The following is a 21,821-nucleotide window of genomic DNA, read 5'->3' on the forward strand; positions in this document are numbered from 1 at the left end:
CCCCCCCCCCCCGTCCCGAACCTGCGACATCGTCTTTTACTCCCCTGCCTCTCGTCGTCTCCCTCACACCGCGGAGAACTCGCTATCCGGAATGGTTACCTTCTCGCTTCAATTTCTGTCTTTCTCTCCTTTCCCCTCCACCCCCCGCCTCGATCCAGCTTGTTCTCGGGAAAAGAAAATAGAGAGAAGAGGGGCAGAGGTAGCAGCGGTCGCCCATCCCCTCGCACGAGGAATGGACGACACTGTCGGCATTAAACCACCGGAATGTTCCTGTTTTCAAGACACCAGACTGCCGCGGCTCGGGTCCTTTTTTCCTCGCCTTGCTTCTCCCCTCTTTCCGACCACGTCGGTCTCGGAACGTCGCGTCGCCCTCCCAAGACGCTCTCGTTGAATGGTGAAAAAACGGGAGGGAAAAAAATGGCGCGCCAATTAAGAAAGGCGGCGGTGTCTCGAATGTACCGCTCTCGAGCCGCGCGGACCGTAGGGTTGAGTGATTATTCCCCGGTGATGATTATGGAAATTAAACTCCTGGATTTCTTCAGCGGAGCGAGAACGGTGCGTGGGTGTCGTGGGATCGTTGAACTCGTGAGCGTGGAAGCTTCACGACGAACCCGACGTAATCCGATCCGCTGCCATAATTCGTGGCTTACGCGATGTAATATAATTTTGATCGATCTATCATTTGCGTCCGCCCAGAGTTTTATCACGTAGAACTAATTCAAACGGGATCTAATTAAATTATCGAACTCGCAAACGATCGTTTCACACGACCACACGCGTACGTATTCCTGTAACGCGTACTCGCGTTACAGGAATACGTAACGTAACATTCCCAAATATTTCCTCCCTCCCCCGTCGACAAATTTGTGAAATAACAGGATAACGATCCGGGGCCTCTTCTTTTCGTTCTGAAATACGCCGCTCGTTACGCCGGGAATTAAATTAGAGCCGTTTCGCGAATGATGCATCGAAATTTCCCACGCGAATTACGGAGCCGCGAAGGAACGGGCTTCGCCCGAAGGTGCATACATAAATTACGCCGCCGGTGTTCCACGTCGAGCTCCTTTTTTCCAATTGCGCGCCGCTCACGCCGGGAAATCTCGAACGGATCTCCGGCGATTCGCGGGCCGGGATATGCTCGCTGGAAATCGTATCTCCAGGATTTAATTCGATTCCGAAAGACTGTCGTCTCCTTGCGCGGTGGAACCCGCCTCGTCGCAGCGGCGGCTGCATGCCGGGATTAACGACTCGACGTTTCGCCCGGTTTTCCCTGTTTTCTTCCCGGAGACGAATTAGATTGCACATCGTGTCAAGCCTCTCTTGCACCTGTTCTCTGTTTTCCTCGCTTCTTCTCTTTCTTGATTGAAATTTGTATAAAGCCTCGTCTACCGTTTGAGGAATAAATTCGTACATACGTACGTATGTGGGTAGAGAAAGTACGGATATTTTTTGTGGCCTAAAGTTTTTTTTTTATATAAACCGCCCTAAAGCTTTTTAAAGATAAATCGAAAGCTATCAAAAATAACTGATCGTTAACAAGTTAGAAACCGTGGTATTCTATATTTTATTCTACTCGCATTTTTTCTATGCGCTTTGAAAAAGTATAATTATATTTAGTTTTTTCCTCCGATTTAGTTATTTCCTCAATTAATACTTACTATTTCAATATTTCCACTCCATTTGCTTCATCGTGCACGCGTTACTTATATCACGTTAATTACTTTATGCCTTCTGTCGTCTTTATTGCTGATTACACAAATCGCTTAGGTCCCTTTTTGCACTTATACGCCCGGTATGCCCGCGTAATAATGAATTTAGATTCCACGGATTGCTCTTTTTTCTCTCCCTCTCGTCCGATTCACCCTCCGCACTTCTTCCGTGCGCTCGTTCGCTTCAAATCACATTTGCAAGAGAAAGCCGGTAGGCAGAAAATAAAAGCGAGGAGGGAGGGACGAGGAATACCGGAACGTGTCGCTAACGTAATAACATTTCAATTCGAGGACGGAAATTGCCGCAGGGCACGGCAGACCATCCCTCGCACTCAGAGGGTTGACCACCCTTCTCGCCCGCTCGTCCCCATAATGTCCAGACTTATTCTCTCAGCGAATATACGGTCTTATTAAACAATACGATGAAGGGAATTTATATAAACGTTACGTTATTTTAAAGAGTGATCTGCCCGTCGAAAACGCCAGTTACTTCGTAAAATCGTATCTGGCGTATCTAAATATATGTATCGTGTGTTAAAATGTAAACGCTGATTGCATATTTATTTGCGAACGAACGAAGTGGTTCCCCCGACACGTCTCGAGAATCATGCCAGCCTGAAAGTGCACTGCCCTGCTTTAAATGCGCTCGTCTCACCCTCCGGCCGCATTTACCCCGTTAATCCGCGCGGCGCGAAGCCGGAATGAACGGAAGTGCGCGGCAGTTCGCGGAGCGGCCGGCCGACGAGGAGGAGGGGCGAGCCGGGGACTGCATTCGAGAGTCGGCAGATTTTTTCCATTTATTTAACGAACCCCTCTCTCTCCATTCGCGCGGACTCGGAAGGGTGCCACGACGCGGATTACGAGGATGTGGCACTTTTCAGCGATGGGGAAAAAAGTGTGTCGCATTAATTAAAAGCGACGCTGCCGTCGCCGCCAAACGTAATTACGAGCGCTGCACGTCGGTTTATACCGGAACCCTCCTCCCCCTTCCCGCCGTAGCAACCTGTTTTTTTCTCCCTCTCACTCTCCCTCGCCGCCCTCCGCCGCTTTTCCGCTTTTTCTTTCTATCCACGCGGCGTAACGTTGTGCATCACGAAGACCGACTCCTCGGTAATTACTCGGAGCAGATGACGTCGAAATTTTAGCGAAATCGAGTCCGCAAGAGGTTCCGTTAAATGCAACCCTGATGCCGTCCCAAGTCGCGCGTTCGCGGGTCATTGAGATGCCGAGGGCCTCGCAGCGATGACTCTATCGCGACGTGTGAGATAATTTATTACGAAATTAATTTTGCAGAATTATCTTTCCATTTACGGTATTGTCTTGCGAAAACTCACGACGTCACGTTAGTGTAGATACGAACGTGTTTTTAAAAAGGAGGAGATTATCAAACGGAAATGTTCGCAATTTGGTGTCGTCGACCGCGCGAAAGCACAGCTAACTACCTCTGGCGCGACGTTTCTTTTTTCTTCCCGCTTTTTTTCCGCCGAAAACGGGAAAAAATTCCGGGTCGCGATTTTTCTGCCCAAATGTATAAACTACGTGCGGAAAGAAGAGAAGTGCCGTGAAACGAGTGTGCCGTTCTCGTTTACTCTATTAAGACCCGACTCCATTCGCACACCACTCACGTTTTATTTCCTTTTAGGTAACCCGGATAGTCATTCACATAAGAAAAACGCGCGGGATTTATTTATTTTTTCGCCGAACCCAGTCGCGCGGTTTATTCGTAATGTTAACCTCGCGGTTTTTTTTCTTCTTTGTCGTTTCTTTTTTTTTCTCTCTTATTTTGCACGCGTCGGGAAAAAAGATTCCTCAACGCGATTTCACAGGACACGCGTTTGTTTTCCGCGTCGGCTTACACCTCTCTCTCATTTTCTCTAACATAAAACATATAATTATAATTATTTTGTATGTTTGTTGTAAAATTCTAAAGGATAACAGATACGCGAGGCGTGCTCATTAAACTAATATCTCTGTTTATGTCAAAGAAGCGTTCTTTTTTCACATCTCTCTTGCGTCGTATCTCTCCCGTTCTTTTTTGTGACGTATATTTTTATATCTACAAACGTTACTCTACAAACATTACGAACATTTGGCCTCGAACGCACGAGGATTTCGCGCCAGCAGAAACGAGACACAATTCCACCGTAATGGTAAATCGCGTTATTACAATTATTAATTGCGTCACGTGCAATGGGCTCGACAATCGGCTTGCCAACAAGTTCACGAGCGAACAACGAACTTTTTCATCGTGCTGTCACGCGCACACATCCGTGTAGCTTGCAGTCGCCGCGCGCAATGCTTGGCCAATGATTTGTGTGGGTCATTAGGCACCGGTTTTCATCGGCGTGGTGCGGACAATAATATGCGGAATAATGCGCGATATAATGCCCGCACTGCATTACGACGGGCGACCCTTTCCCCTCCCAGCCCCTCCTCGCCACTTGCGATCCGTTGTGTTTAATGCGTGCATCCCGCGAGCAGACACCGCGTACGGACAATCGTCGCAATCGTTGAAGTTTTATCGCTCCATTGCAAAGCGCGTAATTCGCCTTCAAATTCATCACGCGCTCGACGAGGATAAATTTGTCAAACCTGCACCGCCTACAGATGCGGTTCATACACTCTAACAGTTAAATATAAATCTATGTAATTAGATATACATATCGTCCGACTTCCGGATTCAGCATTCTGCTTATGGCCGATCCATTATGGCGCTCCGGATAATAGCATGTGGAATGAGTAGCACTGACACTCGCGCAGATTCGATCGGAGGAACGCATATTAATCAACACGATGTCGACGAGAGTTCGATTAAATATTTCAAAAGTCTGCGGAATATTTTAATACTAAAACCGCAGCTGGGTCATTTTTTTATCCACTTATAAATCCCTTTTCTCTCATTTCTTTGGATTTTCATCAATTGGATTTTTATCAGGTAAGCTTTCTTTATCGTAAAACGACTAAACAATACCATAAAGATTAAAAAAGTTCACGGATAATTACAAAAGAAGAGGTGGTTCGAGAGTGACCCATCCGCAGTTCTAGGGTGGATTTAAATTGCCGCGGTTTTAATGTTAATTGGGAGTTGTGTGTGCAACGCACCGATGTATGTACTCCGCGTTGCGATATGTTCGTCGCTCCTCAGCTCGAAACATAACAACTCGGTTACGAAAAAAACACGCGAGAGTGTTACAACAATAAACAAAGGTGCTACGTTATCTCCCGTCAATCGACACGTAGCGCGTCAATGGACGAACGATCGCAACAATCACACTTTCAAAACACTCGGGACCTTCAAGGCGATCAAGCCTGCTCTCGTACGTTACAGACTTTTCTGGGAGTTTCCGTTGCGACGCCGAGCGACTCGCATAGAGCACGTGTGTTTCGATAGATTAGTTATCATTTCTGTGGAGTAATTTAAATATTTTATAAGCTCCTGAAATATATAATCGATCATTACGTTGCTATGCGTTTTTCTGATTGAATCGTCATAGCCACGTGAGTATTAGTGCCAATATCACAAGGAAATATCCGGAGTACCACGAAGGAACGGCCGGGAGTCGGGATGCTGAATCGAGAAGCAGGACGCAGAGGAATACGGATATATCATATATCTTCAGGTATATCAAATCATTCATTACGCAATTGATTTCTGATCTTAAGATGTTTGACGAATTTATTTATCGAGGATAAAAAATAAATAATAAATATATATATATTCAAAGTATAAAATACGTCCTAAAATACAAAAAATACGTTTACTTCAAACAAAAAAACTGAAAAACGACAAACGAAATATTGTAAAATAAAACAAAACATATAGAGACTGTAGCTTATGAAACAAATAAAGTATAACTTTTTGAACATTTTCCGTTTATAATCGTTCGAAGATCGCTTCAAACTTCAACAATGATATACTGATATGCATAACGGCAAATCCCAGAATAGGACTTTCGGCGTTTCCCAGCGCGGAGTCGTTACCAAACACCGAGTTTATCACTGATGAAGCGCAATTACATTTTTTTTATCGTCGCACCCATCCACCATCCCTCTCTTGTTGCCGCATCCCTGTCGTAAATTTATATCCCATTCCCAGCGTACCGGACGCTCGTTGGAAAATCGCGGATGTTCGCGCGATCCGAATTACCTGACAGTAGCGCGACACATTGATGTCGACGTCGAAAAAAAGAACGATAAAAAAAGGGGGGGGGGGAACGAGAAACGCCCTCGCGAGGGCGAATCGAGTTGCTGTTTTTTGATGGCCCGCGCTCCTGCGTTTCAATTATTGCACCCGACTTGATTTATACGGCTTCGCTCACGTTGTTCGCGTTTGGAAAAAAAAGGAATTATTTTTTTTCCGGTCAGCGAAAATTTTCAGGTGCAAGAAATTTTCGCGACACCAAGAAGAGATTGCAGGGACGCCCTGCGTCCAAGCGGACCAAATGCTCAGAAACGACGGATTCGCGCGCTCGTGCACGATGTTGTCGATACACTTCGAAATAACTCGCTGCAAATTGCAACCTGCTTCGTGGATTTCCAAGGGGCGTTCGTTTAACAGGAGAGTTAAGCGAGTTTCCCGAGAAAAGCGACTTTTTTTGCGACACGTAACGATGTTGAATTGACACTCCAATAGATGTTCAATTTTAGAGTCCCTAAAAGATGGAAGATCGACGAGACTTTTCGCGTGAAGCTAGGTTCTAAAAATAACGCGACCCTGCTTGTTATTAAATATTAGTATCATGAACATTAATCTCGCTCGGTCTCACCGAAACGCGAGAAAGAATCTATTCTCGTATAACTATATACACGTCGTTCGATTAATTTCAACGATTTTAATTATTCGACACGCCAATCCCGACGCGGTTTGTGCGCGATAATTGCTTTCTAATAATCGTAGGTGCAATTTAACCACGACTGTGAATGTTAATTATTAATATATTTATCATGTGTCGAATTTAATTTACATGCCAAGAACCGGATTTAACGTTTCTCTTTAGATACCACGTCCCACCGTGTCAAACGGAGCGAATAAATTCCAACTCTTCAAATATTCGTGCATTTTCAAATCGTGAATTACATTCTGCATATTTTTCCTCCAAAAATATCGAGTCGCTTTATAATGACGACGAGCATTTAAACGTGAAAGTCGATAATACAGGCGATGTTTGCGATCGTTATACAAATTAATGCATGTTATTTCGTACAGTTGCCCGAGAAAAAATAAATTATAGCTGTCTTTTGGGAAGGGCAAAGTTGCGGTGAAATACAAATAAAAGACGAATGGAAAATTTTACAACGCACAAGATTTACGACTGACTTCTCTACCATTTTTTTTTCCTCCCCTTTCTCTATCGGTGCATAAAACTTTCCCAGTAAATCCACATCTGGCAACGTCCGATCGCAGTAACGGCAAAGTCGTGGAGCGCCTTTTTGCCGCTAAAGAGGATTTTTTGGTTACCGAAACGAATGTTCAGTAATGTTAATTTCGGATTTCGGCTTACCCTTCGAGCGAGCTTTCGTTGAAGGCAGAAATTTCCTAAACGCGTTCTAAACATCCTATTACACGAAAGGAGAAATTAATATCAAGACTCATGTTTCATATCTTCAAGAATAATTTTTACGAATTGAGAGGAAAAAACATTGAATAGAAAGAACGATATCTTTTAACTGGTACAATTTTCAATTTGAAAGTATCGTTCCTTCTGTTCAATACATTTCTTCTCAATTCATAAAAATTATTTTTGAATAACAAGAATATGATATTTTTAACGGAACTATATAGAATTTCTTCATGTATAAGCGAGTTTTATCTTCACATAAAATTATATATTTTTGCTTATGTATGAGAATATGAATATTAAATTGATACTAAATTTTTTTCCGCGCAGAGAAAAAATAATTGATATGTCGCTCACAGGTCGACAGGTCCGCAAAAATTTCATGATTCTGAACAGATATATACCGCTGTTCTCCTGAATTCTCATATCTTTCCATGTAAAAGACGCGGATACGAAGGTGACTCACCGATGAGCAATCTCCGGGCGGACATAACGAGTGCTCGTTAAGCCTTTGGCGTTGACTGACTCACGTATATATCACCGCCTATAAACAGATAATAAGAAACGCTTACGTTTCGTTGCATGTGCAATTATCTTGACGCTGATCGCGGGGAATTAAGACGTAATGAGATCGCGGAGCGGAACACACGATTCACGTGGTGCCGGTCACGCTAGAGCGAGCTCGCGAATTCGCCGATATTAAATCAATCGTGGGGAGTTAATAAGCGCTTCGTAATCGACCGGTCCCCGCTGACGAGGCTCTCTCATCCGTACCGGGAATCGTTTGTTTTTACGAGAACCATACGTAACGTTGATTTAGCACGTTAGCGGCCTCTGCGCCGCTCCGGGCGCGCATCATCCGGCTATGCGGCGCGGAATTTCATTTCACCGACGACGAGCCCGTAATGCTTCGCTAGGAGAAAAAAAGGCCCAGCTCGAGCGCGGAATACAAACAGGAAGGTTTTCGGCACTAACCCATTTTCCGGCCGGGAGAAAAATGGGTCTCGGTATGAGCCGTTCTCTCGGCGCGACACAATTTATGGTGGCGCGATGTGCTTCCGCTTTTCCTGGTGCAGATGCGCTACGAAGTGTCCTATTCCGAGGAAAAAATCTGCGACTAGCAGTCGAGAACCGCTTTCCCGAGCGCGAATAGACGCGACGGGATTGCAACGAATGCCGAATATAATGGCCGTAACAGCGTATTAGCGTAAAACGTAAAATAAATACCGGAACGAGGAAATGAAGATCGAGTGCGGATTATTTGTGAAATCAAGTGAAAGAGGGGATGGAGTAGAATCGCGCGTTAGAGAGGTTGCAACGCGAATTGTAAATTAAAACTTTCCCGTCGTCCCATCTATACATTTATTCCGAATGTTTTCATCGTTATTTCTCTCGAATGAAAACGTATAGAACAAAATATAAAGCGATCTCGAAAAAGATTCAAATCCGAGAATTGGCAAGTGCGCAGCATTCGCAAAAATAGAGCGGGAAAGTCTGATTAACGTGGATTAAGATGAGGAACGATTCATTTTCTATATTGAGAGCAAACCCGGAAATCTCTATATCTGAAAAAGTCATTTTCTCGATTCATGAATTGAGTGGACGTTTCATGTCTATTTCTGTAAATGTCACAAACGTTTGAAACTCTCAATCCCCTTTTTAGATCATTAACCCTAGAGATTCACACTGATAGAAAATTGTAGTTAGTTTCGGTGCTAAACATGCCCTTTAAGCACAAAAATAGTCAGGAGAAGCACTTTTCTAATAGGGGAGAATGGGATAATGCCGGTCACTTCTGTATCTCAATTGTGGTCGGTACGAATTGCGAGTTTCCTCTGTGGAGAGTCGAAGAAAACATCGGACAAAACATCGCTATCTTAGCATTATTTACGGCTGAGCTATTGCGGAAATTTGGTTTCGTCGTTTTCTAATGTAAGGATCGCGTCTCAAACTTTCTAATATACAGTATGAGTATTGGTTTTCCGAATTGACGGATCGTTACAACGTGGTCGATCTATTTGTGAAAACGTGTAATTTGGATAATGCCGGTCAGTGCTGGAATGATCGGGATTAAGGGTTATGTTCTCTTAATGGAGTGATACAGCCGAGGCATTCCGCGATAAGCACCTTCCGCGAGGTGTTCCCGAAGAAAAGGACGCGGCGGCTGGCCGAACGAGCCGAGGACGCGCGGGTGCCTTAATCCTTCCCCCAGGATCCCGAGGATCGGCAGTCGCCCGCCGTTGCATTACACATCGTCCGTAGATCGAACCGGCCGGCCATCCATCCCTACCACGTCCGGGTACATCTCCCCCCGGGAGTCCGCAAATGCACCCTTACGCCCGCGACTTCTTTCCCGAACCGTGCGAGAGCCCACGCGGATGACGTCAGTCGGCGCACGATTGGCCGAGCCGGTGTTCACGTGACCGCCCGCTTGGCCAGTGTCTGGAGGGTTGCCGAGGGACAGAAGGAGACACGCGCGCGCGACAAGACGAGAAGGGTGGAAGCGAGGGTGCGATGAAGAGGAAGAGATAGGGATGGGTACGAGCGAGCGAGAGAAAAGAAGGGAGCGCGAGAGCGGTGAAGGAGGGTGGAAAGAGGGCGAAAGAGAGAGACAGAGGAAAAATCGCGAGGGGGTTGATGAAGGAGCGGGGTGCATGACGCAAGGGGTGCGAGGCAGAGAAAAACACGCGATAGGCGGGAGGAAGACGGGAGACACGGGATGCTGGCGAATTTCAACGGGAGCGGGAGCGTTGGCTGGAGGGAGACGGAGACTCTCAGGGGGTGCGAAAGGGTGCGAAGGGCTAGAGAGGGGGCGAGCGAGTGTGACGCGAGAGAGAGAGGGCGCTGGAGGGTGAAAGAGAGCCGGCTGGGTAGGGGGATGGCGGCGCGCGAACGGAGAGGGGGTGATCGCGAGTCTCGCCAGTCACACTGCGACGACCGCGACGCCCCAACGTCTCGGGGTGCCATTTGTCCGCTCGTGACCTCGAAAAGCCTCGTCGTAATAAGCATTCTCGACGGCGTTTCCCGCGGACTCTCTCGAGCTCGATAACTCGTCGCGCGATGAGATGAGTTAGGGGTGGAGGGGGCGAGAAAATCCGAGTCTCCGTTGCGAGGTACCACCGAGAAGGAGTGTCGTCCGTGTCGAAGAGGAAGGAAAGAGCGCGAGAGCGTGATATATCAGCCGAGGGAGAAAGATAGAGAGAGGGAGAGAAGGCCGCGAGTATATATCGAGAAATCGTCGCGTTTCCGCGCGGGCACGGTAATGCGCTCGGGCTGAACCGATAGAAGAGCGGCTTTCCGCGCGGCGACTCGCGAGCAATTCTCAACCCGCCCCGCTCAGCCCACCGCGCTCGGCCGCGGAAGAATGAGCTAACCGCGCGCGCGGGGGTGGCTCAGGTGCGAGAGAGGTCTCTTTCGCGCTTCGCTTCCGGGCTCGCGGACTATAGAGAGCGGGACACGTAGCCGGTGCGCGCGCGGTGCGAGTGCCGTCGAGGACACTTTTATAGTTGTGTAGAACGCGGCCACACGATGGTGCTCCACGGAGTGAATCGTAAGTTATGCTGTCGTCGTCGTGCCCCCTCCCCCTGCACGAGCACGTTCCGCGACTTTATTATAGAACGGCCGATGCGTCAGCCGTATCGAGGATCGAAGGTGTTATTTATACCAGCCGATACATACGGTTCAGCCACGAACGAGATCCTTCATTATCCTCGATACGCTCGGTACGTCTCTCTCTCGGCGCTGCCCGCCGGAATAATCCGCAGCCGCGGTCATTTATCACGATTGAACGCAACTACCGCAATTAAATAGCCGATCCGTGAGTTACCCTCCGTACGGTTCGGTACATTTTGCGTCGCGCCATGAGTGGCCGAGCGTGCTCCGAATTCTCCCCCACCTTCTTCCCATTCTCCGATGTACGTGTAGATTGACTAGCAAAAATAGTAGCGCCCCTTGCGCGCGATTAGCCCCTCACTTTGTCCCTCACTTCGTCCTCCGCGTAGCGCGCGAAGCAAGGCGGTCGTTTTCCGGCGGAAACGCGTTCTCGTCGGTTCTCGTTCACTCGAGAACTGATGAGGCGATCGTCGAAAAAATGCAGATCGCACCCTCCGCCTCGCGCTTTCTCCCCCATTCATATTAACGCGCGGCACGTATCCGTTGCACGACCGTACCTTAATTTTCGGCCGCGCGAGCGCAATTAATTTCCCCCGGTAATTCGATCGAGCGGTCAATTATGTCGCTCGTACATTTCTGCCTTCTGCCACGGCACGAAAGGTCACGCTGTCAGTCCCACCGTTCGCGCCGCACACACCGCGCACTCCGCGCCCGAGCACGCGCGCGCGTGTGTTCGATCGCGACTACAGGCGCGCGCCCTCACGAAATCGCGAACGAAAAACTTCGCTCGCGTGACCGGCGATAGTCGAATGCACGGCTCATTGCATGCGTTCGATCACGCGAGATTAGAGCGACGTGACGGAACCGACGGTCAGATACGCCTGACGAATGGCGAGAAGGGTGCAATTGCAGCCCGGGCTTCATTCCGCGTCGTGACGCCTCGATTTCCGCCGGATACTCCGTCCGGAAAATCGCAGAAAGCGTAGGAGCCGGTTTGGAGAATGAAAGAAAAACGATCGATTAAAAATCTCACGTCGGGCCTTTCGTCTTCCTGCGGTTTGCGCGTGTCTTCGCGACCGCCAGTCGTCTTCCTCGCGGTGCCTTTCGAAACTCGAGTCAAGCCGGGGTCGCAAGTGCGAGGGGAGCGCACGTAACCATCTTACATCTTCTCCCGTCTAGCATCGCATGAGTAACCTCGATCGATGATGACTAAGAGCCGGGGGAAGTCGGGCGTAATTGCTTTCTGGCTAATTGCAATTAGAAACTAGCCGGAAGACGGCGCCGGGGTTCTGCGTTGTCCGACGAGAAACAGCGTTTGAGATTTCGGGGGGATAATAATATACCGTGGCAACAGAGAGAGAGAGAGGGAGCACGTGAAACCGTGGGAAAGTTTTTACATAACCGCGCGTGCACGATTAAGGGAAATTAGCGTGATGGAAACGGCGGGTCAAGTACGCCGCACGAATGACGATCCGGGCTGAAATCACACGGGCGATCCGAAAAGTATCGCCGACGCGACAACAATCGAAGGCCCGTAAAAAATTTACGACGCCCCCGACGGCGGAGATTACATCGACGGGAACTGCTGTCATATGTCTAATTCCCGAAGTCCGTGCTCTCGTAAATTCGCCTCGGCGAGAGCGACGAGAGGCGCTTGTCGTCCGATCCGCGAGCGATAAGAGTCATTTGTCGGGGTTATAAAGATTTTACTGCGGTGAGCGCGGAAGGAAAATATTTTTCGTTCGTTTCATTCGTTTCGCATTTATGCGTTATCATTTTCTCTTCTACACTCTCCGCCGTCATCTCGTCACACACACACACACACACACGTTATTGTCTCTTTTTCAGCCGAGAAGCGTCACGAAATGGCCGGGGGATCTCCGATTCGCGCACGATCTCGGTGCACAGGTGTCTGATCAGCGGGTTCTGATACCGACTCAATTACGCGAAATCAGTGCAACGTGACGGAATAGACGAGCGAATACGCCGGGCGAATAATAAAAAGGGGCGGGAAATCGCAGGTCCGCCCGGTTTGCGCTCGATGTGTGTCGCGTGTGCTCGATCCGCGTCGGGAATCGATTAAACCTTTACGACCAGCCTCTGCAGCACCGCCAACACGTACGTCGGCCGCGTAAACAAGCGCGTCCGCTTGTCCGGCTAATGATAATAAATATCGGCGCATTGTCGCGCGCGTCATTTTAAAGAGACCGGCCCGGTGATTGAATGTATAATGTAACGTCACCCGACGGCGCACCAAATGGTGATTCGCGCCGGCATAAACGATCGCGCGCACATTCGCCTTTCCGGGATTCCGATACGCGCTCCCGCTCCCGATAGTAATTCCGAAACGTTTCCCCGCGTCGTTTTTCACCGGCGGACCGCCCAAATAATTCTCGACCTCTTGCCGTTAAATGCAACAATGCGTCCCTTCCGCCGTAATCCTTTCGCACGGCCATACGTGCCGCTGCGGTGGCGGGCAAGTCCATTAAAAAACGATAACCATTAAAAATCTCCGAGGAAACGCGCGGGGATTCACCCTCGTAACCGCTACTCCTTTCTTTCGGAATGGCGATTGTCGGTCTTCCGGCGCGAATACCCGAGAAAAGAGAGAGAGAGAAGGAGAGAAATAAAGATGAATAGCAGAAAAAGAGAGGAAGGGAGAGAGAGAGATAGCCTAGCTTTTTCCAGCTCGGCGCGGAAAAGGCGAGGGTTGGCCACAGGGGTGGCGAACGTTGGATCGCACTTTATGGTCCGCAATTATCGGCGGGGTTGGACCGAGGGTGTCTGGGAAAGCGAATTTTCTCGCGGCCCCGAGTGCTCTCCCATCGGCTCGTAAAACTCGCGTATATCGCGCCGCTGCAGCGACGGCGCGCCTCTCGATGCATTAGCTAATTGTTGCGCCGATATCGGTTGCCGATTTGTCCAATTTACTCGTCACTTCCGACGATACGTCATCTAGTCACGAGTCGAGCTCGCTCGTTCGCGAGACGACCGCGCGCGAAAAGCCGCCCGAATTGGGTACAGAGGCATGCGAAAGTGCAGCGACGGCTGCATCGGCGGTGCAATTAATATGCGAATTAATTAAATCTGCCAGTGACGGAGAGAGATCAGCCTGTTTAGAGATTAAAGTCTTTTGCTTTTGTTTGCGTCTGCGGAAAATAATGATGGCTTTTGAAATTATTTCAACGGCATATCTGGTATACGAAAGTAATAAATCAACTTATCGCGGCGAATATCCCTTGAACAAAAATATTCATCGAGGTAGAAGAATTGAAGTTTAAATATTTATTTCAGCACTTTTTTTATATTTTTATTTAAGGGGCCATTCAACTATTACGTTACACCACCAGGAGAAAGGCTGTCTATTAGCTTGCGTGACGGTCTGCGATGGCAGAGGGGGAGTGGGAGAGTAAAGTGGAACGTCACATTAAATGGCATAACTTGTAAATATGGATGCGCGTGTTTATCCACTTTATTTGCATTCATGACACATTTGATTACATTCAGTGGAAATTTTTAAGTTTCGACACGGTTTTGCGTTATTAATGAAAATGTTGATTTTCAAATATTTATTCTTTTAAAAACGCGACTTTTACTAATCAAAATTATACAATGAAATAATTAATTTGACATATACCTAAAAATGATTTATATTTTGGGAGTAAATAATAGCGTGCAGTCTAATAATTATTGCCCACAGTATGGTTATAAGTTACTTTTTTATTCTATGTATCAGCAGAAAAGGGAGAAGGGGGTAATTCCATATGTCACGTAATATTGGAAGGAGGCTGATACTTTGCGACGAAACTGTGACGAAAGAGGGTAGCAGAGAGGGGATAAAAAATACCCAAATTTAACAGTAACATAATTATTGAATGAGCCCCTAAGATAATAGTGTGCAATACGTAATTGCAAATATTTGAAGAGATTCAATCGTCAGTGCGGATAATCTCATCAAACTGACGTGGCGGAGCTTAGTCAGCGTGAATTGTGACTGTTGTACGGTAGCCCGCCGCAAATCTCGCGCACGTGTCACGACGGCGATTCCGCGCATTAGCTAATTGTCGCGCCGTCGAAGCTGGATCGATTTATCCAATTCGTTCGTCACTTCCGGCCCTTCATCATCAAACTTCCAGCCCTCCGACGACCGAGCGATCGGCGGACCGGCCGACGATACTACGACGGGGAATTGCCTCGCGACCGGAAATCAATGCCGATGAATCCTCATCGGCATTTACAGGTAGCCGTAGGCTGATTGACATTATCTGCAAACTCGAATCACGCTTAAGCGCGAATGTCGCAATACACTGACGACGTCATCATCGCGCAAGTGACACAATCGCGATCGATTCGACGGGCGCAACTCTCTCTCTCTCCCTCTCTCTCTCTCTTGCGTTTTCTTATACTCTCTTTGCTCTTTTTTTTTTATTTTTGCCACCGTGTATTTTTACATCGGCGATATCGATATCGGCGATGTGAGGTGAGAGTATGTGTCGACGAGAGCGGGTGTCGCAGGTTTACGCAAGGAATGACTTCATTATCTCTTTCGAACGCGAGACATGTCGTCATGGCAACGCTCACGCGCATAAACAAAAGATATTAAAGGCCTGATGATAATAAAACGAAGCGAAGATGGAGCAGCGTAAACTTTCGAGGTGATAACGTAGCGCCAGGTCAGACAGGTGCTCTTTGTTACGTGTGTGTGTGTGTGTGTGTGTGTGTGCGGAGGTGTCGTTACGCGATAATACACTGTACGAGATTAAGTATTTCACAACCGGCGCTAACAAGCTTACGCTTTCTCGCCCGTAAAGGAAATCGAAGTACGCGTCTCGGCTGGGTTACGCGTTCCTTCGAGCGACGTACAAAAGAAAACCTGCGTCTGACAATCGTTATATTTTCAGAGAAACAATCTCAGAATCGCTCGGAGAAAAATTACAGTCTAGAAATACGTTTGCTCCGATATGATATCGACGTTTACGTGAAGCAAAAAATAGTCTCCAATCACAGGTCACGCGTTAATTACAACGACTAACTTAAGGGTAGTTCACTCGCTGTAGAGCCATCCTCGCTTGTCATTATATCGCGGATTAAAACGACAAAATGTGCTGGATAATGAAAACTAATAACGAGATACGGGGATCTCTTCAAGTTTCGTGGCAACTTCCGACCTCCACTCGCCGCTTCACGTGCTCCCTCTTACATTGAACATCACCGTGTTGTGTAATCTAAAACAGCCGCCGAACACACGCGTCTGTTTGTAACGAATCCCCCATTGATAATTAAACTTCTCGTCGCTCCGTCAATCCGGTCACGTATCCGGCCGCGTTCTCTCGTTGGGAAGCCGCTGTGCGCGCTGCTCTAGCGGGCTCAAAAAGCCGTTCTGGGTGTTCCTTATAAAATGCAATTATGAGCCTTAACCAAGTTTCGACGCACTTAATTACTTGAAAGTTAGAAGAGCCGGTGCCGGCTGTTTCCCGACCCCGTCGTGACATCGCTATTCCGAGGACGAACGCGACGACGACGAGGATGAGGACGAAAACGAGGATGAAGGTGGATGATGCCGGTGCTCTTCAGTTATAGCGGACGACGCAACAGTAATGAGCCCGGTATGCTCCTGACATACTCCGCCTTCGTGAACTATGCCTATCAACGCGGCCAGAATTTAATATGCGACGTCAGAATGCGCCCGCGGGCTACTGCAGAAAGGTATTCACAATATTTGCGGAGCCTCGGTAACGCGAAGTCGCCGTTATAACGCCGTTATCCCGACCGGTGATATCGCCCTCAGTGTGTCAACGGTGCTGTATCGCGAACGCAACGACCGAAAACGACAATCGATCGCCTCACGTGTCCCGCGACGACGACGTTGTGCAACTTCCCCCAGCCCCTGAAACGCGAGCGTTTCGCTTCCATCACCTCGAAATATCGCGTTTAATCTCCGTTGTCGTCGTCGTCCTCGTCATCGTCGACACGTAATAACCATTATTGTGATCCCGTGAATTATACTCGCCGAAAGCGCGAGCGGTAGACTGCACTCGATGTAATCGCATTTGCCGAAATTCACATTCTGGGAAGCAACTTCAAACCTAAAATCCATCCGAAATTGTCGAGAGCTCAAGATTACCTTCACGAGTTATTTAACTACGTTCTCGGGTGCGTCTTTTAGACTATTCGATTTAGAGTAGCTTCAAACAAGGTCGGACGTCCAGTCGTATATTTTACATAATTTACATTGTCTGTATATGAAGAAAGTGCTTGTAAACATGACGTAGACGGTACGTTAATAATCCATGCGGATGATCCGTGTATCTTAAAATCAATGACGCAACCCTGATTTTGGACGATGTGTGATAACGAGAGCCCTCCTAAACGCTGTAACAACTGCGAGTGGTCGAGCGCGTCGTACGATAACAAATGCGCTATATTGAAATTACCACGCGGAGAGTTCATGACGGTAGAATATATTCCGCTAGTTCGCTTTATATTCACATTAATAATCCAAAATATAATACCCGAAACGGGCGGGCGCAAAAGCGACAATTCGATCGCGCTCCCGGGATGTTTTAACGCCATCAATTACCGGCTCGGAAGTCGGCGGTAGGCATTTGCATCTACGAGGGCTATAAATTGTAGAATTCGCGGCTGCGAGCGCGCAATTTGAAGCTGCAGCTTCCGCATCGACGCTTCGTGGTTTACTACATCGTAGGATCTTGATTCAAGAGAATAGCGTCGACCTGAATTTCCTACGGCGCCAACGAGCGCTTTCTCGCGCGCGCAAACCCTCCTCGTACAACAGATATTCGCGCAAACTCCTGAAGGATTTCCCGCTCCTTCTCGAGAGGAATCTGTATCCGACTTGTATGAAAAGCAACCCCCCGTCGAATATCCCGGTGCGCTGAGTTTCGACTTTCCCATCGCAAAGAATTCTCGCGATCGTGGCGGCGCGCGCGAGAGAGCGCCCGTTCTTCCGCCTCTCGGCGTTTAATCTACGGTGTGCTAAGAGAGAAATCACGTATTTCTCGTATCTCCCTGCCTGGTTGAGGAGACGCGATTCCAGCCGGAACATTAAACACCGAGGGGGTGTATCTAATCGACGAGGAGAAAAAGGAAAACCTTCTCGTGCGTTATCTTTCTCCGCTTTAGCCGGGCTGTAATCGCAATTTGAACGTCTACTCTCGTCCGAATATCTTGAATATCGTTCCCCGTCGCAATGCCGCTCCTCTCCCTCGACCCTCGCTCTCCTCGCCCCTAAATCTCGCCGCCCTCGTAAATCGTCCGGCGCATCCCCCGCGATGCTTCACGCGGTAAAATACGAGCGTTACACGCCGCGGATGCATGCATGCATCGGGCGGGCCGGCGGTGCATCGCGGACGATGGGCGTTGCATTCACGTCGAGCTGCCGCCGGCGGTGCCATGCGGCCGCACGAGGGTGCATCTCTCGCATGGGCGAGGCGAACGAAATAGCCGAGATGCATCCGCGATGAGAGTCATCCGAGACGCGGCCCTCTCGAGCTCTCGCTCATGGCGATCTGTGATTCGCGCGACAGCCCACCGTCCCGGCGTTCTTTACAATTTTTCTGGGGGCGGGGGGGATATCAAATTGGGGAGAGATAGCCAGCAGTGGCTCCGCTGCAGCGCTGTCTCGCGAAAATGTGCGGCACGGCAGTTTCTTGGAAAGTGCATACCTCAGGTGCGCCGGAAGTAAGAGGAAACGGCGGTAAGAGGAGTTGAAATGTGCGCGCGAGAGAGTGCAGTGCACACGCATACATACAACGGGGAGAATGGGGCCATTTTGTAATATACGCGAACGACACGGGACGTCTGATACGCGAAGCCCTGCGAGCTTTCCTCGCCCATTTGCGATGTCCGAACCGAATAAAGAGTAGTTTGGAAAAGCGATGAGTGCTCGGGAAAAGTGTGAAACACGCGGCTGTCGCGCACGTCGCCGCGCGAATTATCCGCGCGCGACGTTCCCGACGCTCACCGGAGTACCGGATTTTCCATTGTTCATTTGTTCATTTGATACCCGACGGGAATGGGCAATCCGGTAATAACAAAGGCAGCGGTCTCGGGCGCGATACGGGCGATGGAATAATTTATTATCGGCAGACGTTGCGAAATGTTTGCTACGCGAGAAACGTATCTCTGTGGCAACGATAATTTCGCGATCAATAACGCGCGCCTGTTACTTCACCGTGTTACTGAGATATCGAAAATTACACGCGATCAAACTCTTCGTACAGTGCTCTCCCATCTTATACACGGCTACTTTCGAAACACCGTTACCCCGATCGAAACCTCCTCGCGTGTCTCCGTGCGTATAAACCGATTCAAATATCGATTCATTCTATTTTACGCGGTGGCATTAAAATTTCATAGAATCCCGCGAATATACACACACGTATACATACGCCTACTACACGCACACCCATCACTTACCGACTTATTACAATTTATCATCCCTCATCAATGTATCCACGGTGACTCGTGTCGAACGCACTATAAAAAAGAGAAGAGAGAGGGAGAAAAGCGCGCACACGCGCTCGAATACGCACTGCCTACACGCACCGTGACGGAGTCCCGAAAGCCATCTCGCGAAATACACGATAACGTCACCCAGCCGATGATTTTCCATTTGCAATATCCCCCCTCCCCCCCGCGACGAGACAAATAAAAATCTAATGCATATTTGTTCACGCGCGCGCGGCTGCGAGTCGCGTAACCGGCGCGCCGCAACGGCCGTGAGAGCCGGAAGAGGGGAGCAGGAAACCGGAAGACAGAGGCGGGTCGTCCCCTGTCGAAGGGCGGCGAAGAACGGGGTGTGCACCCCTTTGAATCCACCGGTCGAACACACGCAGCCCAGATGCAGCGGCGCGACATTATCGGTTTCGCATCAACCCCAGTTTACTTGGCGCGTCCCTCCGCCCGGCTTCTACACCCTCCGCCCCGCGTCATCCCACGTGCGCTGGCGTGGGTGTCGGTACATCGGCGGTGCGATAAAGACGCGGATACTGTCGATTCTCGAACGTCGTCAGTGATGACGACATGTAGTAACCGCCGCGCAACGTTCACATCGAACGCTCCGGCAGGGGGTGGTTTTATCTGGCGCGGGTTCGAGTAACGGGTGGGCGGGAGTGGGTGGTCAGCTTGTGCGTCATTTGCGTGTCGGAGGAGGGGACAGAACATTTCGGAGATCGGTATTTAATAAACACGCGTCATGTCGTGCGGGAGTGAAGTACGTGCGTTATCTCGTCATCGGGTAGTTTCATGTGGTGAACGATGAAATCGAATGATCGCGAAGACGTCTGACAAAATTTATAATCGCGACGTGTCTTCCGACCGAATTGATCGACTGGTTGAAGAGAGTCTACGTACATTTTGTATTTTGACGGCTCCCTTGCAAAAATATCTCACCGTTTTTCGTCTGTTTTTACGCTCGTACTATCATTCTTAGGTCCGTTTCTTGCACTCTCGGTCTACTAAGCGAAGGAATATGACGGGTACACGCGAGTATGCGTGAGTATTTTTGAAGAGAATGCCTGGTATGCTCGTATGCAATCCATTATAACTACTCGTTTTTACGGAAAACGGCCTGCTTTCGGTCTGAAAACGGGGCCATAATCACCCGGCCGAGTACACGCTTTCATTACGCAAAGTAACAGTTTCCGCAGGCTAGAAACGTGGGTGAAATATTTTGGTAAAAGTTAGACGAATTACATATCGAGATCCGTTACTCGCGTCGTTTACGTCGATAAAAAGGAGAAAAAACTGTTTCGTGAAAGATTCACACGGACGTGTCTCTTTCATAATGCAGCCGGCTCAAACATATCGACCAGCCACGATATATTTAATTTCCCCGCGGTGGTTATTAATAAACAAACTCCAAAGAGATCGTTCTGTTCGCGCACGAAGATACTCTTTCATAAGACGGCCTGGTATTTTTATCACAGAAGTCTCTCATTTCATGGAAGGGATCCTCCGGGGGGTAAATATCATTAAGCGCGACTGCGGGTTCCCCGTCTGTCCCGTCCTCGGGAATGTATTCCTTTTGCGGAGTCCGAGAGCCCCTCGTAGCGCACATCTCGATCGATTAATTGCCGCTCGCGTTTTTGTGCCGAATCGAGAAGCCGCGATAAAAGGGAAACTATGAAGAGCGGGATAATGGGCGGAGCGTTTGAGGGCGGTTTGTACCGCCGGTGGTTTCAAAAACCGCTCGCAGAAACAACGGGCGGTGGCATAGGAGCAGTTTTTCGAATTAATAGACTCGAGTGAAGGGAAAAGGACACGGTGAAGGGGAGTAAGAGTGGTAGTGGAAGAGGCGGAGGAGGTGGCTGGGCGGGAGGAGAGGAGTTCTTCATGCATAATACATGCCACGTGCGGCAATATGTCGCTCTCGCCGCCTGCCTTGTTTTATGAATCTTTCTAGCCTCTTCAGTACGGCCATCCGGATGCTTCCAAAAGCTGTCGCACTTTTTCTTTCAGCGCCTCTCTTTCTCTCTCTCTCTCTCTCTCTCTCTCAAGAGAGCACCGTCACGAGATCACTCCTCGTCGAAGTGCTCTCGCTCGCTCGTACCAATTCAAAAGTCATCGCTCGTTGTCGCTGTTCGTCTCCCTTCACGATCAATTGCTTTCGACTCGTTGACTTTTCGTCAATGACCCGCGAATCTCTCGGTAATAACGTCAGATTCGCCGATCTCTCCGAGCAACCGTCGCCACCGCGATGCACAGTGCATATATATTGCCACGGAAGTTGTTAAAACACTGGGGAGAGATACTCGGCGGAATGCCGAGTGGAGAGAGAAAGAGAAGGAGAAATTACGAGCGCAAAGTAGCGCGGCCGTTTGCATCTCGGATAAGCGGCGGAGATGCAACGACAGAAAATGAAATCGGTTCACCGCGGATGGACTCTTTCCAGAATCCCTGCCTCGGAATCCTCCCTTTG

The 21,821-nt window shown here is 48.8% G+C and overlaps 1 protein-coding gene across 9 annotated transcripts in view; it reads left to right on the forward strand.

Annotated features, from left to right (window-relative positions):
* Window positions 1-21,821, forward strand: part of LOC106745620 (amyloid beta A4 precursor protein-binding family B member 2-like) — a 160,611-nt gene that overhangs the window by 48,135 nt on the left and 90,655 nt on the right. The window contains exon 1 of one of the 9 annotated variants that reach the window (XM_014621399.1): window positions 10,211-10,817. The exons of 7 other annotated variants lie outside the window; for them this stretch is intronic. In XM_014621399.1, the coding sequence (XP_014476885.1) occupies window positions 10,796-10,817 (22 nt within the window). In that variant the 5' untranslated portion in view covers window positions 10,211-10,795. Of the gene's footprint in view, window positions 1-10,210; window positions 10,818-16,415; window positions 16,486-21,821 lie in introns of those variants that run through there. One more of the 9 variants, XM_014621398.1, reaches the window with a different exon arrangement.

This window comes from Dinoponera quadriceps, unplaced genomic scaffold (genome assembly GCF_001313825.1).
Source record: "Dinoponera quadriceps isolate SergipeBrazil2010 unplaced genomic scaffold, ASM131382v1 scaffold1476, whole genome shotgun sequence".
NCBI lineage: Eukaryota > Metazoa > Arthropoda > Insecta > Hymenoptera > Formicidae > Dinoponera > Dinoponera quadriceps.